Below are 20,521 nucleotides of genomic sequence, written 5' to 3'. Positions count from 1 at the left end.
GGTGCCCTTATAAAACTCAACGTTTAACCTACTCACGCCGGCTTGTGCCCGCCCTCACAGTCGGGCATATTTGCGGAATACACCACGCCGCCGTTGACCCTGGCCATTGACCGAGCAACCCAACGTTCCTACCAGCTCCCTCCGCAGGAATGTGTTTTTCCTGCTGTCCATCCTGCATGTGTCCAAATAGTGTCAGTTTCCTTCTGTATCAGGTCATATTCTACGTGCAAACTTTTTTTATTCTAAGTTGGTCACTATTTTGATCAAGATTAGATGTGGCATTCTTCTGTAGCAATACATTTCGAGTGCCAATATTTTATCTCTGTCAATCTTTTTTTAATTTCCAAGCTTCGCAGACATACAAAGCTGTACTGAACACGCACGTTCTTAAGATGTTCAGTTTGGTCGTGTAGTCTGTCTCTGGGAAATATCTATGTGGAGTCCCCACATTCATACGATATGAACCCATTAGCTTGACGAATATCAACAACAATCACATCTGTAAATGACCAGAACCCCCCACCATCCCCACCCCATCATGTCCAGAATAAAAATGCAGGCTGGAAAATCGTCAGTTTTAAGCAGCACATATAAATAATATATTTCCATTCTCGTGTCCCTCCAGCAATTATATTACTTTACCCTACCTCCGTAATGGAAACATTCGATGTTAAGTGGTGTCCTTATGATTCATAGAATGTGTTACAGTTTATAAATCACTCGAAATGCGCCCTAACACGCCTCCTCTCGCTAGAACTCGCTAGAAACTTAGCAGGATTTGAGCATGGATAAGCGCCCAAATGGGTGACCGTCACGGACGAACGGGTTGTCATAGATGGATGCTAACACGACCTTAAAAATAAATACAATCGGTGACGTTTCGGGCAATGACCCTTCGTCACAGGCCAGAGAGGTAGAATTACTGTTGTTAAGGCCACAGTGATATTGACGAATGCGTTTTAGTTTGTTTTGGCATGGACGATTCTGCCAATGCCGCATCACCCGAGAAATCGTGTCCGTGAGAGGTCAGTGCAGCAAATCCTGATTCTTAACTTGTTTTCTTCCAAGGATGTTGAACTTCTTTCGCACGTAGCCAACCGTGCTAATCGGCGCTGCGTCTTTGCTCTCCGCCTTGGTCATCCTGCACTGGCCGGCGTGGTGAAGTATGGTCACAAAGACAAAGACCCCCCCCCCTTATAACCTTAACAGACAGTGCATAAAATCCGTGATCTGATTCCATCTGTGAAGGATGTCGTTCCTGACTTACAGTATCCTGGAGTCTACAAATTGAGTTGCATTTGTGGTGATTGCTACATTGGAGAAACGAAACGTCATGTTTCTGATCGTGTCCGCGAGCACAAATCAGATCTGAAACACGGCAGAACTGATTCTTCGGCCGTTGCCGATCATTGCTACAACTCGGTGGGCTCTCATGAAATTGTCTTTTCCAAGACCAAGATTCTCTGCAAACCTCCTGGCTACCATCAAAGGTTTGTACACGAAGCCATACAAATATACAAACACAGACATAATTTCAACCGTGATGATGATTACAAACTGAGTAATCATTGGAAAGATGTGATTAACCATGCAAAAAAGATTTAACTACACTTATTTGAACCATCTTATTTGACAGAAAACTATTGCAGGTTACTGATGGACAGCCAGTTGTTTCACCAGGTTTAGCTTTCTACCAGGTTTAGCTTTCTTCTTTTTCACACTTTTATTATGTAGGCTAGGCGTAGTCACAAACCGAACCTCTCCATAATAAAGGCTCAGTCTTTTGTTATGCAGTCTATTCATAGTCTCAAACCGCACCTTACCATAATAATATAGAGTGGGCCATCCCTGCCCCTTCCCCTCAACCATTATATATACGGAGTGGTATCTCCTGTAATCTCTCATTTACTTGATACAGCTGTCGGGCTGTGACGGTTCCACCTGAAGACGGAAGCTTGTGTTGCTTCCGAAACGTCGTGATTTTTATTTTATTTTACTTTTATTAATTTTAATGTTTTACCTACGTGACTTTACCGAAAAAACCTAAGAATATGAATACCTTAACAGACTGTAGGGGCAAGTGTTGTTAGCGAGCACCTATTAAGGCACACGCTGGGGTGGGTGGCCAGGACCACGCCCGGCCGTCTTTGTCTCCCCAGTGGCGATGTTTGCACACCGCACTAGGTAGTCATTTGAGGCTGAGCCGACCTGGGGGTTCAGGTAATCGTCACTGTGGTATTGGCCGTGAGCGCCACCGCTCGCCACATCCCTCCACGACCCGTAGAGGCGTGGGGAGGCCCCTCATCCAGCAGTGGATCGACGTGTACAGCAGTTAAATGAATTGCTCTTTAACACGTTAGGGGCCGTCCATAAATGACGTCACGCACCTATGGGGGGGGGTCAGACATTTGTGACGAGGGGGGGATTTTAGAAATGTGACGTCACATCAAAATGCGCAACTTTAAATAAATATATCTTTTTGGTTCTTTCGGTAAAGTCACGTAGAAGGGAAGTAATAAAATAATAAAAATAAAACATAATAAAATAATTTTCACGACGTTTCGGCCACAACGCAAGCAGCCGTCCTCAGGTGGAGAACAGGTCCGTCAAGTAGACAGAGTCTGAATGGCACGCCCCAGGCTTGGAGCGACTATTTATGCTGGGATGGAGGGGCGAAGAGCGTCTTGACAAAATAATGTATTACCTTAGAGTCGCGGCATCTCTTCAGAAAGGTGAGAGACTCGATTAGCTGAGCCTTCTTATCACGGAGCTTGTTGAAGGATCTCAAAGTTATGTGGAATCCTTCCCCGTAGAGGCGGTTAAATTTCGATTTAAAGCGCAGCGCCACATTAAATACGCACTACAATGACAATAGTTTAAGGCGATTTGAAGCATGTTTTATTTTCAGAATGGAAATGTGTATTTTTTTTTTGGGGGGGGGGGCAGAGCTTTGTGACGTCATATTTGAGGGGGGTCTGATTTTTTGTGTGACCGGGGGGGGGTCAAAAATCGTCCAAAATCGCGTGACGTCATTTATGGACGGCCCCTTATGTATTTACACCTCCAGCGAAAGACTTGAGTTGGGCTTTAACCCTCCTCAAAATTAATTGGTCGAGGAATAGATCAATAAGGTACATGAGGCTGCTGCGGATAAACAAATATTGAGCGAACTATTAATCATATTCACGAAGTTTGGGCCACGGTGGAATGTTTCGCGAGTGTTGTGTTGGCCAACTTAATATTATACTCTTAGGTTTTTTCGGTAAAGTCACGTAGGTAAAAAAAATAGAAATAATAGAAATAATTGTATTATTATTTCTATTACTTTTATTCTTTTTTATTTCTATTTGTTTACCTACGTGACTTTACCGAAAAAACCTAAGAGTATGAATCCTTGCAGTCACGAAAGCTTCAAATCTAGAATCAACTTAATATTCATGAGTTTTGAAGCGGCCAACTTAATATTCATGAGTAGCGGCCAACTTAATATTCACGAGTTTTGAAGCGGCCAACTTAATATTCATGATCTTAGGTTTTTTCGGTAAAGTCACGTAGGGAAAAAAGAAAAATAATAAATTATTAAAAATAATTTTAGCCCCACCCACCCCCCAACACCTTCCATTCATTGGCTACCACATTCAGATAAGCTCCTCCCCCCTCCCCCTTAAATTGTATTTAAGAGCTCGTCTCTTGGAATTTTGCCTCACTTGATACAGTAAATCTAGCTGTGACGGTCCCACCTGATGAAGGAGACTTGTGTTGCCTCCGAAACGTCGTGATTTATTATTTATTTATATTATTATTTCTATTATTTTTATTTTTTATTATTTTTATTTAATTTTTTTACCTACGTGATTTTACCGAAAAAAACCTAAGTGTATGAATCCTTGCAGTCACGAAAGCTTCAAATCTAGAATTCATATTCATGAGTTTTGAAGCGGCCAACTTAATATTCATGAGTTTTGAAGCGGCCAACTTAATATTCATGAGTTTTGAAGAGGCCTTCTAAATATTCATGAGTCTTGAAGCGGCTAACTTAATATTCATGAGTTTTGAAGCGGCCAACTTAATATTCATGAGTCTTGAAGCGGCCAACTTAATATTCATGAGTCTTGAAGCGGCCAACTTAATATTCATGACATTTGAAGCGGCCAACTTAATATTCATGACTTTTGAAGCGCCAACTTAATATTCATGAGTTTTGAAGTGGGCTACTAAATATTCATGAGTTTAGAAGCGGCCAACTTAATATTTATGAGTCTTGAAGCGGCCTACTAAATATTCATGAGTTTTGAAGTGGCAACTTAATATTCATGAGTTTTGAAGCGGCCAACTTAATATTCATGAGTTTTGAAGTGGGCTACTAAATATTCATGAGTTTTGAAGTGGCAACTTAATATTCATGAGTTTTGAAGCGGCCAACTTAATATTCATGAGTTTTGAAGTGGGCTACTAAATATTCATGAGTTTAGAAGCGGCGAACTAAATATTCATGAGTTTTGAAGCGGCCAACTTAATATTCATGAGTTTTGAAGTGGGCTACTAAATATTCATGAGTTTTGAAGTGGCAACTTAATATTCATGAGTTTTGAAGCGGCCAACTTAATATTCATGAGTTTTGAAGTGGCCTACTAAATATTCATGAGTTTTGAAGCGGCCAACTTAATATTCATGAGTTTTGAAGTGGCCTACTAAATATTCATGAGTCTTGAAGCGGCCAACTTAATATTCATGAGTCTTGAAGCGGCCTACTAAATATTCATGAGTTTTGAAGCGGCCAACTTAATATTCATGACTTTTGAAGCGCCAACTTAATATTCATGAGTTTTGAAGCGGCCTACTAAATATTCATGAGTCTTGAAGCGGCCAACTTAATATTCATGACTTTTGAAGCGCCAACTTAATATTCATGAGTTTTGAAGTGGCCTACTAAATATTCATGAGTCTTGAAGCGGCCAACTTAATATTCATGAGTCTTGAAGTGGCCTACTAAATATTCATGAGTTTTGAAGCGGCCAACTTAATATTCATGAGTCTTGAAGCGGCCTACTAAATATTCATGAGTTTTGAAGAGGCCAACTTAATATTCATGAGTCTTGAAGCGGCCAACTTAATATTCATGACTTTTGAAGCGCCAACTTAATATTCATGAGTTTTGAAGTGGCCTACTAAATATTCATGAGTCTTGAAGCGGCCAACTTAATATTCATGAGTCTTGAAGTGGCCTACTAAATATTCATGAGTTTTGAAGCGGCCAACTTAATATTCACGAGGGAGGGAGTCGCTCTGAGGATTTCGCCCGCTCGGTGATGCCAGCGAGCAAGTTCTGAAAGTTGACTGGGGAGTGAAGGACGGTGAAGTGTTATTAAAGAGCAGCAGCATCTACTCCAAGGTAGGCTTCGTGGTAAATCTCCCGCAAGTGTTCGCGCTTTAACAAATACAAAGCCAAGGTTTCGGCAGCCGAGATTTAAACTTTTTTTCTCCTAAAATCACGAACGTCTCTGTAACGTTACGTAGTAAACTTACGGATTAATGTATTGTTTTACATATATATGTATACGTACAAAATAAACCCGTTTAATTAGGTTTTTGTTTAAAAAAAGTTTAATTGATCAGCGTCTTGGTTGTGGCGCGGAGTTTGCGTGGTCGATGGACGCACTTGGCCGTCTGTTGACCGGCGGCCTAGCCGCAGGCTTCCCGCGAGAAATATCAGGCGAGACCGGTGATGGCCCAACTGTCCCCGGGCGCAGAGATAAGTCGTGGAAATTCCACATTACTATGGCAGAGGGAAGTCTGTTACACAGGACCACCACTGTTGGCTTACCGCAAAGTGGTGCTCGTTTTATTGACCATGGGGATGTTATCTTACAGAGTTTGTGGCTTGTTGGTAGAGAGATGCGTGTGTACGTATGTGTTGAACTTTTTTCGCACCGTACGTAGACGACCTGGCTAATGGGAGGTGCATTAATGCTTTTTTTTATATTTTTGGTGTAAATTACACGTTAGCACGTCGGGGCCAGTACGTCCGTCTGACGGTCACTGTTTACTTTCCACAATTTTCACGGAGGGAGTGATGATTGTGCCATGTCGCAGTGATGTGATTGTCAGTCCACTTGCCCTAATAACAACCACACACGGATTGGTGATGTATGGGATACAGAACTAATATTTTAACAGATTCCCCACGAACACGATAGGGGGTAAATCACAGCTAAAATAATTTATTCCGAAGCCTCTACGTCGCCCACCAATCTCAAACACGTATTTACGTTTATTCACAAACCCTTCTAAAGGCGCGTTAGACATCTGTGATGTTTCTGTAAACGGATCACTCTATATCAGAATCAGAATCGTCGGAATATACTGAAGGAATCCGATGAGCTATAAAGCTCTTTCACAGACGTGTACCAGCCATTACTCATTCCACTGCCTTCCCACGTCGCGTCCGTCGTGGGGTTTGTTTGACCATACTTCACCTCGCTGGTCAGTGCTGGTTCCTGATGGGGGGAACGATTTAGATATCACCGGTCACTAATATTAACTGTAGCCGGGGGGATAAAAATACGGCGTTTAGTTTAAATACCTAGCAAAAATAAATTACAAGAAAAACTACATCGACATTAAATACAAGCAAAATAGTACAACATGTTAATTTCAATCATTTTTCAAAGGCTAAATTGAGCAGTTGCGTCGTTTTTGTTCACGCATGTTAAAATAATTGTAACATATATGTAAGTATGGCGCTAGCGTTAATTTAACCACCATGCGAACCAATATCGCAGTCCACGGAATGTTTGAGATTCCCCCCCCCCCTTCTCGTTTAATAATTCGGCACAAGCTAAGGTAGGGTAAGAAAGAAATCAACTTGGGGAATTGTTCACGCACACCAGACACGGGAGCCTGAACCACCAGTTGTGCATAGGGAGCCTTTTCGTGGCACATTCATTCCTGGGCGGGGAGGGAGGGTGGGTGGGAGCTGCGTTTATAGCCGGGGTGGAGTGAGATGCCAGGGGGCCTGAGTTTGGGGGCTTGTGGTTTTTGGTGGCTTGGCCTGAGAAAGGAATAAAGGGGCCCACAGAGGGGTCCAGACAAGGGGGGCCTAAGTGACCCCAGCTTTAGGTGAAGGGGTCTCACTCTGAATTGGATAAAGAGGGTCTGTATGTTGAACTTATTTCGCAGCGTACGTAGCCAACCGCGCTTAGTGGAGGTGTGGTTCAGAAGGGAACCCTGGCTCACACACACACTGATGTTGAAATAAAGTGGTTTGTTTGTGTTTGCAGTAACTTGAGTCATTTTATAATTTTTGCTTGAGTGGGGTGGCACAGTGGGTAGGGTGGCACAGTGGGTAGGGTGATGCCCTGAATCTACCGAACTGAGTTAGATTCCAGGCCGTGGCTAACATTAGTGGTGAGTGATCGATAAATGGGTCTTGGTACCCCTCCCCTCAACCGTTTTAACAACGTGCATTGATGTGCGTGATGACGCATTGTGAAACAACCCCGTGATCGACATGGCATGGAGATGTAGTGACAAAATAACCTTCACAAGTAAAATATAACGTGGTCTCTTTGTTTTCAATTGAGAAAATAGGGTGACACATCTCAATTTGAGTATCTGAGCTGGTGTTGCAAATTTCACATTTCAGTGGTGGTCAGTTCTTAACATCTCCATCATTTGTTATTTAAAAAAATAGCTCGTCATGCTGTACATCTCAAGGCACCAAAGCAAAAAGGGTATTTGAGACAATTACTCAGCAAAAAAGTGGATGTAGACGAAGTGGAAAGGCAACAGGAGCAGACATTATATGTGATATTCCTATAATATTTGAATAGCCCCTCATAGGGTTTTAAATTTCAAGTTGGGTTCATCAGTGCACTGTTCTTTTGTTGGGTCACGTTCGTACCACGTGGCATCTAACCAGGTTGTGAGAAATTCCCTAATCAAGCAAGCTGCGCTTCACACATATCAGATGTCCTGTGCCCACCACACTTGCTACGTGACTTATTAAGAGTATTATCCATCCCGGGCCCACCCTGAGAATTTTATGTCACGCCACCTTCTGCGATTGCTACCTGAGTAGCATTATTATTTCGTTAACAGGAGGATTTAAGGACATTGTCGTTGTGAGTCATCACAGCTAGTACTGCTTATTCTGCCACAGCACCAAATTGCTTTCTTCTGTCACGTCACACATCTGCTGTTCACCTCTCACCCAACCCTTGAAGTCTGATCATAGAGCATCTCACCATCTGGCTTTAGGTCTTCACGACGGTCACTGACCTCTGGTTTCCACTCCAATGTCTGCCTTGGGAACATGTCATCCTCGATCCTGCGCAAACATCCCACCCATCACAACCTCTTCCTGATTATGTCTACAACGCTGTCCTGACAAGTTTTCCTCTAACTTTCAACTTACTTTCTCTCTACTGGCGTGACATTCCTCACATTCTGTACACAAGCCAAAAGCTCCTGTCTGTGTGTGTGCACGCCACAGTCCTGTCAGAAAATTCGGGAAAAAATCCTTAATAAGATCACAAGCACCCATGCTTCAGTTATTCCGTGTAAGAATGTAACACGATTTTGCGTATAGAGGGCTGACATTTCTCTCGACATTTAAATGTTAACCTTCATCACTTGGTTGCATAGACGTAGAACGCACGCACATTTTTAAAACTACATTTGCCAATTCATGAAATCATCCGCATTTCTGGTTATTGTGCAGTTTTTGCTCACGTGAAAAGGTCCATTAAATGTCCTCATTTGGCGTCCTTTCAACAGTACTGGCAGCAATAGCAGGAACATTGTGTGGTGCAGTGAAAGGCATTGGTAAATAAACAATAGTTAAGTGTGGAAATAGTGCAGCTGTTTTGATTAAAAATGTCACGAACAGAGTAGCTAGCTTTTCACACGTTTCCATTTGTAGCATTTATAGTCATAGAGACATTATACCACAGAGTTATTAGCAGTTGGAAGCAGATATTAATGTTGGTTTACTACCATTTTTTACCATTATTCTTATGTTGAAATTGTGTCATGTAATAAGAACAAAATCCATTTTGGGCTCTCAAAGTCACAGCTAGTAGTGGACAACTGTTTATGAAACAACGAGCTTTACGACCTGGCTTCGCCCGAGACTTGGATTCTTTCTTGATTTGAAGCTTTCGTGACTGCAGGAATGTATACTCTTTGTTGGTTCTTTCGGTAAAGACACGTACGCGGAGGGTGTGGGGGATGTGTGACGTCTGCAGGCACGCTGCGTAACGCTGCCGCATGCGGGTGACATCACAGATGTGACGTCAACGCTCACTTGGCGTGCAAAATATATGCACTATTGCGCCCCCCCCCCCCCCCCCCCCCCCAATACAAAAGTCTATTTTTATACGTTTTGCATTGTGTACAGTCTGGAAGCTACCCACATGCCAAATTTCAAGTTTATTGCATGTCGGAAGTATGCTAAACATTTCGAACAGACACACCTTTTCACAAATTTCCCTTTTATATATATAGATAGCCCTGGAAGTAAAATCAGTTTATTTCGGGTAATGCCTAAGACTCTTCTTTCGTACGGCTGATGTTGTAGATGCAGAGGAACAACTGTCATTTCACATTCAGCTGGTCAAGCCAGATAGCTGTGATAACTCCTTCGTATTTGTGGATCGGGTATTGCGTCATTCTATGTCGTATATGAGGTGGAAGATGGCAGCCTTCACGCGGAGAACTCTGTTAGAGAAATTACGACAAATTCTTTCAAATCGGCGACCGAACATCGAATATGGATCATTGATCTCCCGGTGTCCAGAGCAACAACAAGGCCCAAGATGAAGCCGTGGAACTACATTAGCCCTCTTTATCCACCATCGGGGCACACCTTTAAAATGCCCTCTACAGAGTGTTTGACACACCTCAATAAAACCAAAGACTTTTGTTAATGTTCATAACTTGAATAAACCAAATTTATTGAAAACACCTATTTTATAATTGTGGATTTTTTAAATACAATAATTGTTAACAATAAAACCAAACACTTTTGTTAATGTTCATAACTTGAATAAACCCTAATTTATTGAAAGCACCTATTTTATAATTGTGGATTTTTTATATACAATAATTGTTAACAATAAAACCAAACACTTTTGTTAATGTTCATAACTTGAATAAACCAAATTTATTGAAAACACCTATTTTATAATTGTGGATGTTTTAAATACAATAATTGTTAACAATGAAACCAAACACTTTTGTTAATGTTCATAACTTGAATAAACCCAAGTTTATTGAAAACACCTATTTGATAATTGTGGGAATTTTTATGCAATAATTGGTAACTGGGCTGAGACAATCGACAAGTTACGTTAATCTGCAGGCTGTTCTCTGGCATGCAGAGTTGCGCTGCTTTGAGAGAGATCCGAACCGTTACTTCATGTCATGAAATTATGCCGAAAGCACAATTTAAATACATTTAGATGAAAAGCTGTTTAATCGTAAGAAAAATATCAGATTCATCACAGGTGGCTGAACTGGGAGTCCAGCCCAGGTCCGAGGGGCGTGTTGGCTCAGTGCTTTGACAGTATTAGCACCCTGAGCCACCTGGCCACCTCCCCATCATCATCATCATCTGCGTGGCGCTTAGCTGGTTACTGCAGAACCAAACACACAGGCTCAAGCGAGCGCCCACTGATGATTTGGGCTCTGTTGTAAAGAGCAGTGTCTCGGCTGAAGCGAGCAAAGCGTGGAGGCTTCTGCAACGTCGTCAGTGACAGCCGAGGTATTTTACATGTCTGTTCTGTGTATTTTACTGAAAAGTCTGTCTGGAGAAAAGGTCAGCAGCATTTGAGTTGGCATGATCAGTCTGTATTTAAATAGATTACGAGGTTTTTCACGGGAATGATGGTGAGCAAAAATGAATTGGCGTTAAAAGTGAACGGAGCAAAGGCGTAAAAGCTTGAGTCATCGTCAGATTTGGTCCTGTAGATTCTGAACAACTTTTAAAATGCTATTTAATAGTCGACTCAACAGTCTTGTAGTCTTACGTGATATATTTCAAGTGTTCTTACACTATCGCTGTGTTTTGTAACAAAATGTGACATTTGCATTGGAATGCTTATTGAGAGGAGTGGCGGTATAACAACTGAGTTGTTGTGACTACGGAACTGGGCTCTTTGCCTCGCGTGCGACAAACGTTTGATCTATAAACAAAACCCATGTGTTATTAAATCCAACGGCTCGGCATTTTTAATGACTTGCATACACATGTCCAGATGGCTCAGTGGTCAGAGTGCTGGAATCACAATTCGAATGTATTTCAAAGTTGAAATCCCAGTTGTGAGGCCACTCAGCCCATCTTCCTTTATAGAGTCAATCAAATATCTACAGCAGTGAGAAGTCAACATTGGTCATCCTACGGAGAGACTGCCCCCCACCATAGAACAGTGGAAATTCCACCGCAAGTTTTAAGGCGACCAAATGGAGATGAGTTCCATGCCATTGCCCGATTGACCAGGCAGGTAGACACTTTGACTTGATATTTAATCTTCTTGGTTCTTTCGGTAAAGTCACATAGAAGGGAAATAATAAAATAATACAAATAAAACATAAAATAATGTTTTATTTTTATTATTTTATTATTTCCCTTCTACGTGACTTTACCAAAAGAACCGAGAAGATGAATCCCTGCAGTCACGAAAGCTTTAAATCGAAATTGATATTGAATCATTGTAAATGGGGGGGGGGGTCTGTCTTGTTGGATTAGTGTGTGGCTCCACCATCCTATAATACAGCTGGGGCTTGTAACCATGGTATGCGAGACGCCCGTACTGGATAGCTTGCCAAAAGCCAGGCATAGTCACTGAATGTTAAGTATGCAGTCAACCCAAACCAACGCTGCCTGCAGGAACACACCCATTTGTCTTGGTGGAATGACTATTATGCATGCATAGACTTGCATGCATGCATGCATGGAGGTGCAGCTTAAACCCAAGCATTTCGTGTTTTTGCTATTTTATTTTTAATCAGCGTGTCCTGTCTTGTCTGACGCATGGTTCACATGGTCAATAACAAAAAATATATATCTTTCGCACAAAAACTGTAAAGTCTGCAAAACCTGAAAAGATGTACGCTTGGAGTTACGTCGAGAGACAAAGAGATGAGCACGTGGAATAGAGAGAACGTGTGCAGTTTGATGACAACATTAGAACTATTAAGGAAAGTGAGTGGGATTGGGCAGGACAAGTCTCTAGAAGGGATGGTGGCTGATGATAAAGAATAAAGCGAGGGGAGCCTGTATATAATAGGTGACCTTTCAGGCAGTGGTGTGTAGACCTTCCCTCAATAGTGCACTCATTTAGATCAAAAAGCCGGCCTTATTTTTGATGTCCATATTTTTTAAAATCTATTCCAGGAGGGTTCCCTGTTTCACGCTGCAAAGAGCAGTGGCCACGTATGCTGTAACATCTGGACAACCTCCTCATCTTAAACGTCATTTGTTTCCAGAGTTATTTAAAACAAATATCCTCAAGACATCTATAAATGTAAATAATTGCAGTGGTCACCTGCCCACCATTCTTCCACCACGTGTATGATAGCACGGTTGGCTACGTACGGTGCGAAATAAGTTTGACACGCATACAAACGATCCAGCCTGTCGTGCATTGTTTTCATTTTCGTCACCAAGATCTATTTTTGTGGTTTGTCAACGTCAACTTCCTTTTTTCTGCTTTCATTCCTCCGTTTCTTGTTACAACTCCTTAATTTGTCTTTGCGTCTGTTCTCTGTTCTCTACTCTGCAAATTCTATTGTGTGGCAAAACATTTTAGTCTCACATTTCCATCCCTTATCTTTCTTTTTAAACATGCTATTGTGTTTCTGGTAGCTGGTTCTGGTTGCTTTTTGTCCTTTTCTGGCCCTCCGCCCTTTTTCAGTATGCTGTACACGACAATGTTTGTTGTTTTGTCAATTTAAAGGGGTGATTTTCAGCAGTGTATTGAAAAAGAGGTACAGTACGTATATGTACATCCAGTGGCCATCCATTCATATGAATCTCGTTCAAGGCAAGGGTAAATGTCTACCTCTTATTCCTGCAGCTAATTGTTTCCCAATCCGACTGGCAAGACCTTTTATAGTTTTCACGGTTTTTTGTTGCTGTTATTCTCATACCTACCCCTTGCAAATCTGTCGATAATCACCCTTAATCCTCCTTGCAGGTGCTTGTTGCGTGTAAATCCTTATTCCCCATCCTCTTCCGCGCCATACCCCTCCCCAACGATGCATCTGCAAATGATCTTTCCTCCTGTACGTTTTCTCGACTTGCATTTGAACATGGGTAGAATGGAAAGTCACGGTTGCATTGTGTTGGAAACCGAGCTCCCTTATTAAAATAATGCGGTTGTTGTCATCTGCAACGTCAGTTGAGGTGTCTGCGTGTCCCGTGGGGCCTAATACACATTCGATTAAACTTGCTTCTCACACTGGCTGTTTAACAAAATGGAATATCAGTTTAACACGTAGGCTTTCGCGACCAATGTTATTCATAATCAACGTTTTTGGGTTTAGATCGCGTCATTTATAAATGTGTCGTAACCCTCCACCACCCGACACGGCCAATCAGTAAAAAAAGTGTCACGTTGACAATGGAATATATCAACACACAGTATTTGTATTGATTTGCTCATGCGGCACTCGATATTTGTATGATTTCATTGGCATGTGACAGGCGCGCCCTGCGGGGCATTTAAAAGTTCTGGCTCGAGCGTGGGTAAATAATAAGCCTTTTGAAGGAAGTTAAGAAGTAGGTTCTGTGGTGTCACCTTCGGGGGCCATTCTTCTCTGACACAACGTTGTCCGCTGCTTGCCGCAAAAAGTTTCAAACGGATATTTTCTTCATATTCTAACCTGACACTCCTAGCGCAATTGAAATGTAACCAGGAGAAATAATAGAACAATACTCTATAGTCTTGGTTCTTTCGGTAAAGTCACGTAGAAGGGAAATAATAAAAATAAAACAATAAAATTCTCACGACGTTTCGATTGCAACACAAGAATATGAATCACTGCAGTCACGAAAGCTTTACATCGAAACAATAATCTAGCATAATGGAATGCATTGGTGTACTGTACATAGGAAATGTAAACTTATCCAGCTGGCCAGCCAGTCTATGAAACCGCGAGGAAGATTGGATTTGTGTACTAAAGGGCACCACGTGCTATTTTTTTCCATCTGTGGTAAAGAGTTCTGTGGTGGTGGTTGGAAGGGAGGGTGATAAAGAATGCAGGCGAGATGAGAATGGGCACCTCCACCCTCTCGGCCATGTGTGATCATCGAGTTCAGGGCATTGTGCCCAGCCTCAGCTATGATTAAAGCAGTGGTTTTTAAAAACATTTTTAATCACCAATTCGAATGGCAGCATTGTAAAATGTAGTAATGATATCCGCCACTATTAAAAATGCAAACTCTTTCAGACCAAAGTCCAAAATTCACGTTATTAAGTACAGTACGCTGATCACATGACCTTTTATATGGAAGAGTTAAAAAATGTGGGAGACTTACAATGAATGTTTCTAAAACATATTTCTTTTGTTGAAACATCTGCTTAATACTGGAAATGAATGTGTGAAGGTCCACTAGTAGTATCGTCAAAACATTGCATCAATCTCTCTTCCATAGTTTCATGTATATTTTACCATTATTTGTGTATTTATCGGTTTTTTTTATAATTTGCTATCATTTGGCACGTGTTCACTTTTGTAAAAAAATATCCCATATCTTAGGTAATGGCTTGTTGACTGCAGCGTTATCGTCATGAACATTACAACAAGCTGAGATGCCGTTAACGCAAACGATACACGCAACACGCTGTCGTTTAAACATTCATCATTCCTGCCTATCAATCCACATCCGCCCCCTCCCAATCTTACCCCTCCCCTAAAAACCCCTCAACAATCCCCATCTCACCTCTCCCTGCACCCCCACCTGAATAATAAAATAATATGTAGACAGTTCAGATTGTGAATTGAGCTGTATTCATTAATGTCCACCCCACTTGGTGATGCCTACTTAAGGCCAGGACGAATGTAGAACATTTTAGGCTCCTGGATGACTGTGCTGTAATCTCTTTTGTTCGATGCAAATGTCTCGCACGTTGGGCGACTGATGATATTCCCCCCTCCCCCCCAGCTCTGTACGTCCATCTAGAAGTGAGATCGGTACAAAAATGTCATTGGTGACATCTGAACAATTACCTCCACAACAACCAGCAGAGATTAACATTCTTGACTTGACGTCACCCAGAAAAACTGGCCATTGGGACAATTTTCCATACGTCTATTGGTGCGGTATTTTCAAACCCCCATTTGTACTTTCCATCCATATGTTTTTTGTTGCTTTTTTATGCAGCTGCATGTGAGTTTTTTCAGGTTGCGTCTGCCCTGGTGCAGTGCAATTTTCAGTGACAAATAACCAAGTTGCTCTATGATGAGACCCTTTTGCCTGAAGAAGAAGGAACTTCTTCTTTAGGAAGCAACTGCTTCTTCAAGAATAATGAACTTATTCATCAAGAAAAATGGCTCGTAAAGGAACTTTGCGCGAGTTAAACTGTTTTGTGGTTTTTTTTTCTCAATTATTCTACAGTTGTGCCCTCAAAAGTTAAGTCATTAGACGAAGACATTTTTGTATGCACCTCTCACAGTGAGCAATAAAACGTCACCTAGTTTAAGAGAGCGGTAAATCACAGAGTATCACTGTGAGTCCCTTTAGTCAGCCGATTGTCCACGTTGGGTAGCACGCAGGTTTTTTTCGCCCTGTTAAGACCGTTTGTGAAATGTAAAGCTTCAACTTTCAACAACAAATTAAATGACAAACATAATACAATGCAATGTTTTTTTTGAGCACTCATTTAGGACTTGGATGAGACCAACAACAACAACTGTCAACTTCACAACATTTTTGTTTTATTATGGATGGCTGAAACCTAGATTTGAATCTGGGATCTCAGCAACGCCGGCTCAGTGCTGTGATGCTTTATTAGACCCCTCATCCCATCTGGCCTCCTTCCGTGCACTTGTCCGTGAATCTGTTAATTCCCCACAGTCAACGTTCCACGTTGTTGTGTGACACATGAGGTAGTTGGTATGGTAACGCTGCACTTTGGAAACAAATTATGAAAATGAAATGTAAAGTGTTTACAATTCACGGTGCTAGTGGCAGTGTGCAACATAATTGTGATTGGTGAATGTAGGCTTTGTCAGAGTATGGCTGCAATTTAAAATCTATATTTTTTTTACAGATGTTTTGACACATGGAAGCAGAGGTGTCTACAACAGAAGCTGAAGAATGGCACTCAATAAGCAATCTCACTTAATGAATAATTATGCCAACATTTAACAACTTGCAACTTTCACTACTACGTCGAAATTAGGCCACAGGCATTTATCAGTAAAATATTTTAAATCAAATCAAAGATGGCGCCAATTCACTGGGTCTGGTGTCACTTGGTTCTTCTCGCGCTGCTCTTCACGGCAGCAGAAGGCAACATCCACCGGGCGAACGCGAGACGCCTCTCCCGCAGAGAGCCCTCGGCCGCCAGCTCCCCCCACTCCCTGCCTCCTCCCGACAGCTCTGACGCGTCACTCCCCTCCGCTAGCCAAGTTCCCCAGCCCTCCTCAAGCCTCTCGCCCGGCTCGGTTAAGGCGCCCGCCCGTACGTCGTCCGACGGAATTTCCGGAGGCCACAAAGACTCTGGCTACTCCTGTCCGAGCCACGATGCCGCCCACCAAGCTTGCGAACGTGACGATTCCAGTCAGGCGTACCACAAGCGGGGTTTCTCGGGCGCTGCTCCCGGATACCAGGGGGGCCGCGACGAGACGAGATCTAGGTCGCACGTGGCTCCCGTCGGCGGCGATGGCGATGACGATGACGATGGCGAGCCACCGTCGTCCCCCGCTTGGTGGCTGGGTCTGGACTGGGATGGGCGGCTCGGAGCGTGGGTGCTCGGGTTGGGCGGGGCCTGCCTCGTGGGCCTCAGCGGAGTGCTGCCGATCCTGATCATCCCCGAGAACACCGGCGCCCACCTGCAATCTCCCGGTCAGCCACGGAGTAGTCGAGAAGAATTTTAATGAGAAAAATACATTGACACGTTATATATAAAATTTTTGATTTACAATGCGTAACAGCATTTGTCACGATTTCATTGTACAGCCATTTGGGTCAATCTGCTGTTGCGAGTAGTCAGTGCGGGTTGGTGAAAGCAAAGGAAGCCAATAACTGTTTTAAATGTCACTCTACGCTCACATTAGCAATGCTCTGGAATCAAACTCCGTTTCCAGACTCATAGCGTGGTGCACAAAGCACTGTGCCACTTCCTGTCACTGATTGATATATCGTTAGATAATAGGGTAGTAAGTATCTGCCCGGGTGATGCGGTGGTGAAAACAGCCCACTGTCGAAAGGTTGCTCGTTCAAATCCTGGTTTGAGTTCAACGTGGCCCATTATTTTTCCAAGTCAATAAAATGAGCACCAACTTATAGGCAGTAAACTCTGGTTCTCCTGTAGGTAGAGTGGCCTCTGCTATGGGAATGTGGAATTTCCGCCACCTATTCATGGGTACCAGTGGAGATGTCCTTCAGAACATTTGCTCGTTTGACCGAAGAGACACTTCAACCCCATGTCTATGAATTACACTTGTGAGAATGTGGTTCATTGCTAATATGAGTTTGGCAAAAGTTTTGCTGAAACACTTTGGCAGCATTCCCACCACCACAGTTCACACATTGGGCTAGTCGCCTCAGCCCAGATTCACACATCCACATTGCTGGGCCAAGCCAGATACAACTGGGTCTTGTAGTGGGTCCAGTGGCTTTCTTTACTAAGAGAGCCACATAATTTTTAGCAGAGAACGGACGTGTGTGGTCTTTGGCGTCTTTCCCTTAGGTAAAATTACGGGATGTGTTTATGTTAAAGTAATAAGCATAAAAATTCAAAATATGGAAAAAATATGGAAAAACCATTTAGAAAATGAAATATGAGCTATTTTATTCAGTGACAGAGAGAAGAAATGGGTGGGGGGGATGGAGGGGAAGGGTTGAGTCCACAGAGGCGTGCTTCTCTTGAAGCATTCGTACAATAAACGAGCTTTGCCGGACTGTTCCTGGAATTGACTGGCACACCTTGGGAATGATTTTGTACTGGTCATGGAAACATGGCATCATTTGTTTTTCTTTGGAACACTTGGATCTGGACCATCGGTTGAGGTTTGAATAAATGGGATTTTGGTTATGTAAACACATTCCTGGGCCTTTAATCCCAAGGTGTCTTGAGGCAAGTTTGAAGTTTCATTCGTGACAATAGTTGCAGCAAGCCTGCATGGGTGGGGCTTATGCGAAAAACTGAACTGTACCACCATTGGAACTTCATTTGCCAGTAGCAAAATATGATAATTGTTTTTTTACCCTTTTATCTGGCAACAAAACTGACACCTTTTTTACAAGGAGTCATGTTTGCATTGACCACAATAGCTGCAGTCAGAATGCAAACAAAAAACATAACTCTGATAATGTATGCACTGTCCTTGAAGTTGATTGGTCCACACCCGAGATAGCTTTCCTTAGAGCCTAGTCTCACATGGTGTTGGACCAGATGACGCCAAAAGGCGCACAACTCAAAGACAATGCACCATCAGAGTATGAGAGCTCGGGGTAAGCATTTATACCATTGGAACCTCATTTGCCAGTAGCAAAATATGATAATTGGTTTTTTACCCTTTTATCTGGCAACAAAACTGACACATTTTTTACAAGGAGTCATGTTTGCATTGACCACAATAGCTGCAGTCTGAACTGAACTGTAACTGTGGTGCAAGACAAGACGATGATGCACATTGTTGATGGCTGTTACCATGAACCAAGCTTATCAGTGGTCTATAGACGACACCGCTGCACTCTCCGAATGATGAAGCTGCTGCCTGGATAGATGCAAATACACACACTAAAGAAATAAAATGAGTGAAAATTACATCATGAAAAGTTTCAGTAACGTGGTTTTTGGAAGCACTCTCTATCGGTGACTGGAGTATGATGCCCTTTTATGACATCAATGTTATCACGTGAAATGCATTGTGGGAGACTGTACTCCAACTCCATTGTGCCATGCAGTGCATTGTGGGAGGTGGCCATATTAAACAGATGGAGGGTGGCGAATGTCGGGGAACTTTCAACTCATAACGACTGCATTTGAGCCAGACTTTGGTTTGACGGAGATTCAGGAGGTAAATCATTGTTATTTCAACTACAATTTTAATTTAGTTCATTCATTGTTTTGGTAACGAATTAACGTCTCATAAATTAGTTCACTGGGTTTCATCTTTGTTGATGAAGATTGACGTTGTGAACCTCGTGCGTGTGTGTTCTCTCTCTAGAGGGCGGGCGGCGGCTGAGGTTCCTTCTGAGCTTTGCGGTTGGCGGGCTTCTTGGAGATGTGTTTCTGCACCTGCTGCCTGAGACCTGGCAACATGGCTGCACCCAAGGCAAGTCCCAGACACCACTGCAGGCCTCTGCATGCTCCCGACATTGCGTCTGTGTGCGTGCATGATTTTATGTATGTGTGTGTGGTAGTGTAGCAGTTAGCACGCTGCGCTATGAACCCGGCGACCCAAGTTCGATTCTCGCTCGCAGCCAACACCAGTGACACGTATCTGAACTGGTCCTGGGCCTCCACTAGGTCAACTCAGCCTCATATAAATACCTGGTGCGGTGTGTAAAAGCATCACCACTGGTGAGACAAAGGCGTGGTGTTGGCTACCCCACCCCTCATGTGCCGTGCCGGCCTTCATAGGTGCTCACTAACAGCACTTGCTCCTACAGTCTGTTCAGGCTATATTGGGGGGTCTTTTACTTTGTTTGAATGTGTGTGTGGATGTGTGCTTCGAAATGTTTGCGTGTTAAAAGTGGCCATAAACTCAAAATGACATTGCAATGGGGAGGAAGAGCAAATAGTTTTTGGGCTGAGCACACGAGCCACTCAAAAGTTAGCCCACTTTGCATAACCCTAACTAGTAGAAAAGCCACGAGTATTAGCCCTACTTCTTAACCCTAGCCAACTCGCCAGCCATCCTCTTGTAATAGCTCTACCCCTGACCCTAACCTCGTCAGGTCCTTCTGTAGCATTCAAGTCACTTTTGAGTCTCGGTGTTCATAATGCTCTATGATCCCAATGATTTGAGTTTGATTCCTGGCCAAAGATAACATCAATGGCAAGTGGTATCTGAACCTGTGCTGAACCTTGCCTGCTTGACTCAGCCCTGCTTAACAGCAGCCCTGTGAGGAAACAAAGGTGGCCAAGAATTGTGCCGGCCAGACCACTTCTTAAATGTGTCGTGTCCGTTTAAGTAGATGCTCACTAACAGTATTTGCATAGACAATCTGTTCGGCTAAACAGAGGAATCTGTGTCTTTGTCTGCGTGGGGAATGGTCGCGCAGTGGTTAGCACGCTGTGCTACGAACCCGGCGACTTGAGTTCGATTCCCACTGACAGCC

General features: G+C 42.9%; 1 protein-coding gene across 2 annotated transcripts in view; it reads left to right on the top strand.

Moving 5' to 3' along the window:
• Nucleotides 1-5,262: 5,262 nt before the first annotated feature.
• The window catches only part of LOC133342251 (zinc transporter ZIP13-like), a 31,519-nt gene continuing 16,260 nt past the window's right edge, over nt 5,263-20,521 (top strand). Inside the window, exons 1-3 of one of the 2 annotated variants that reach the window (XM_061551288.1) lie at nt 5,263-5,392; nt 16,278-17,074; nt 19,405-19,512. In XM_061551288.1, the coding sequence (XP_061407272.1) occupies nt 16,453-17,074; nt 19,405-19,512 (730 nt within the window). In that variant the 5' untranslated portion in view covers nt 5,263-5,392; nt 16,278-16,452. Of the gene's footprint in view, nt 5,393-10,615; nt 10,766-16,277; nt 17,075-19,404; nt 19,513-20,521 lie in introns of those variants that run through there. The other variant, XM_061551287.1, reaches the window with a different exon arrangement.

This window comes from Lethenteron reissneri, chromosome 14 (assembly GCF_015708825.2).
Source record: "Lethenteron reissneri isolate LAM-NWPU_2019-01 chromosome 14, ASM1570882v1, whole genome shotgun sequence".
Lineage (NCBI taxonomy): Eukaryota > Metazoa > Chordata > Hyperoartia > Petromyzontiformes > Petromyzontidae > Lethenteron > Lethenteron reissneri.
Note: the sequence above shows the minus strand (reverse complement) of the source record. Positions and strands in the feature narration are given on the sequence as shown.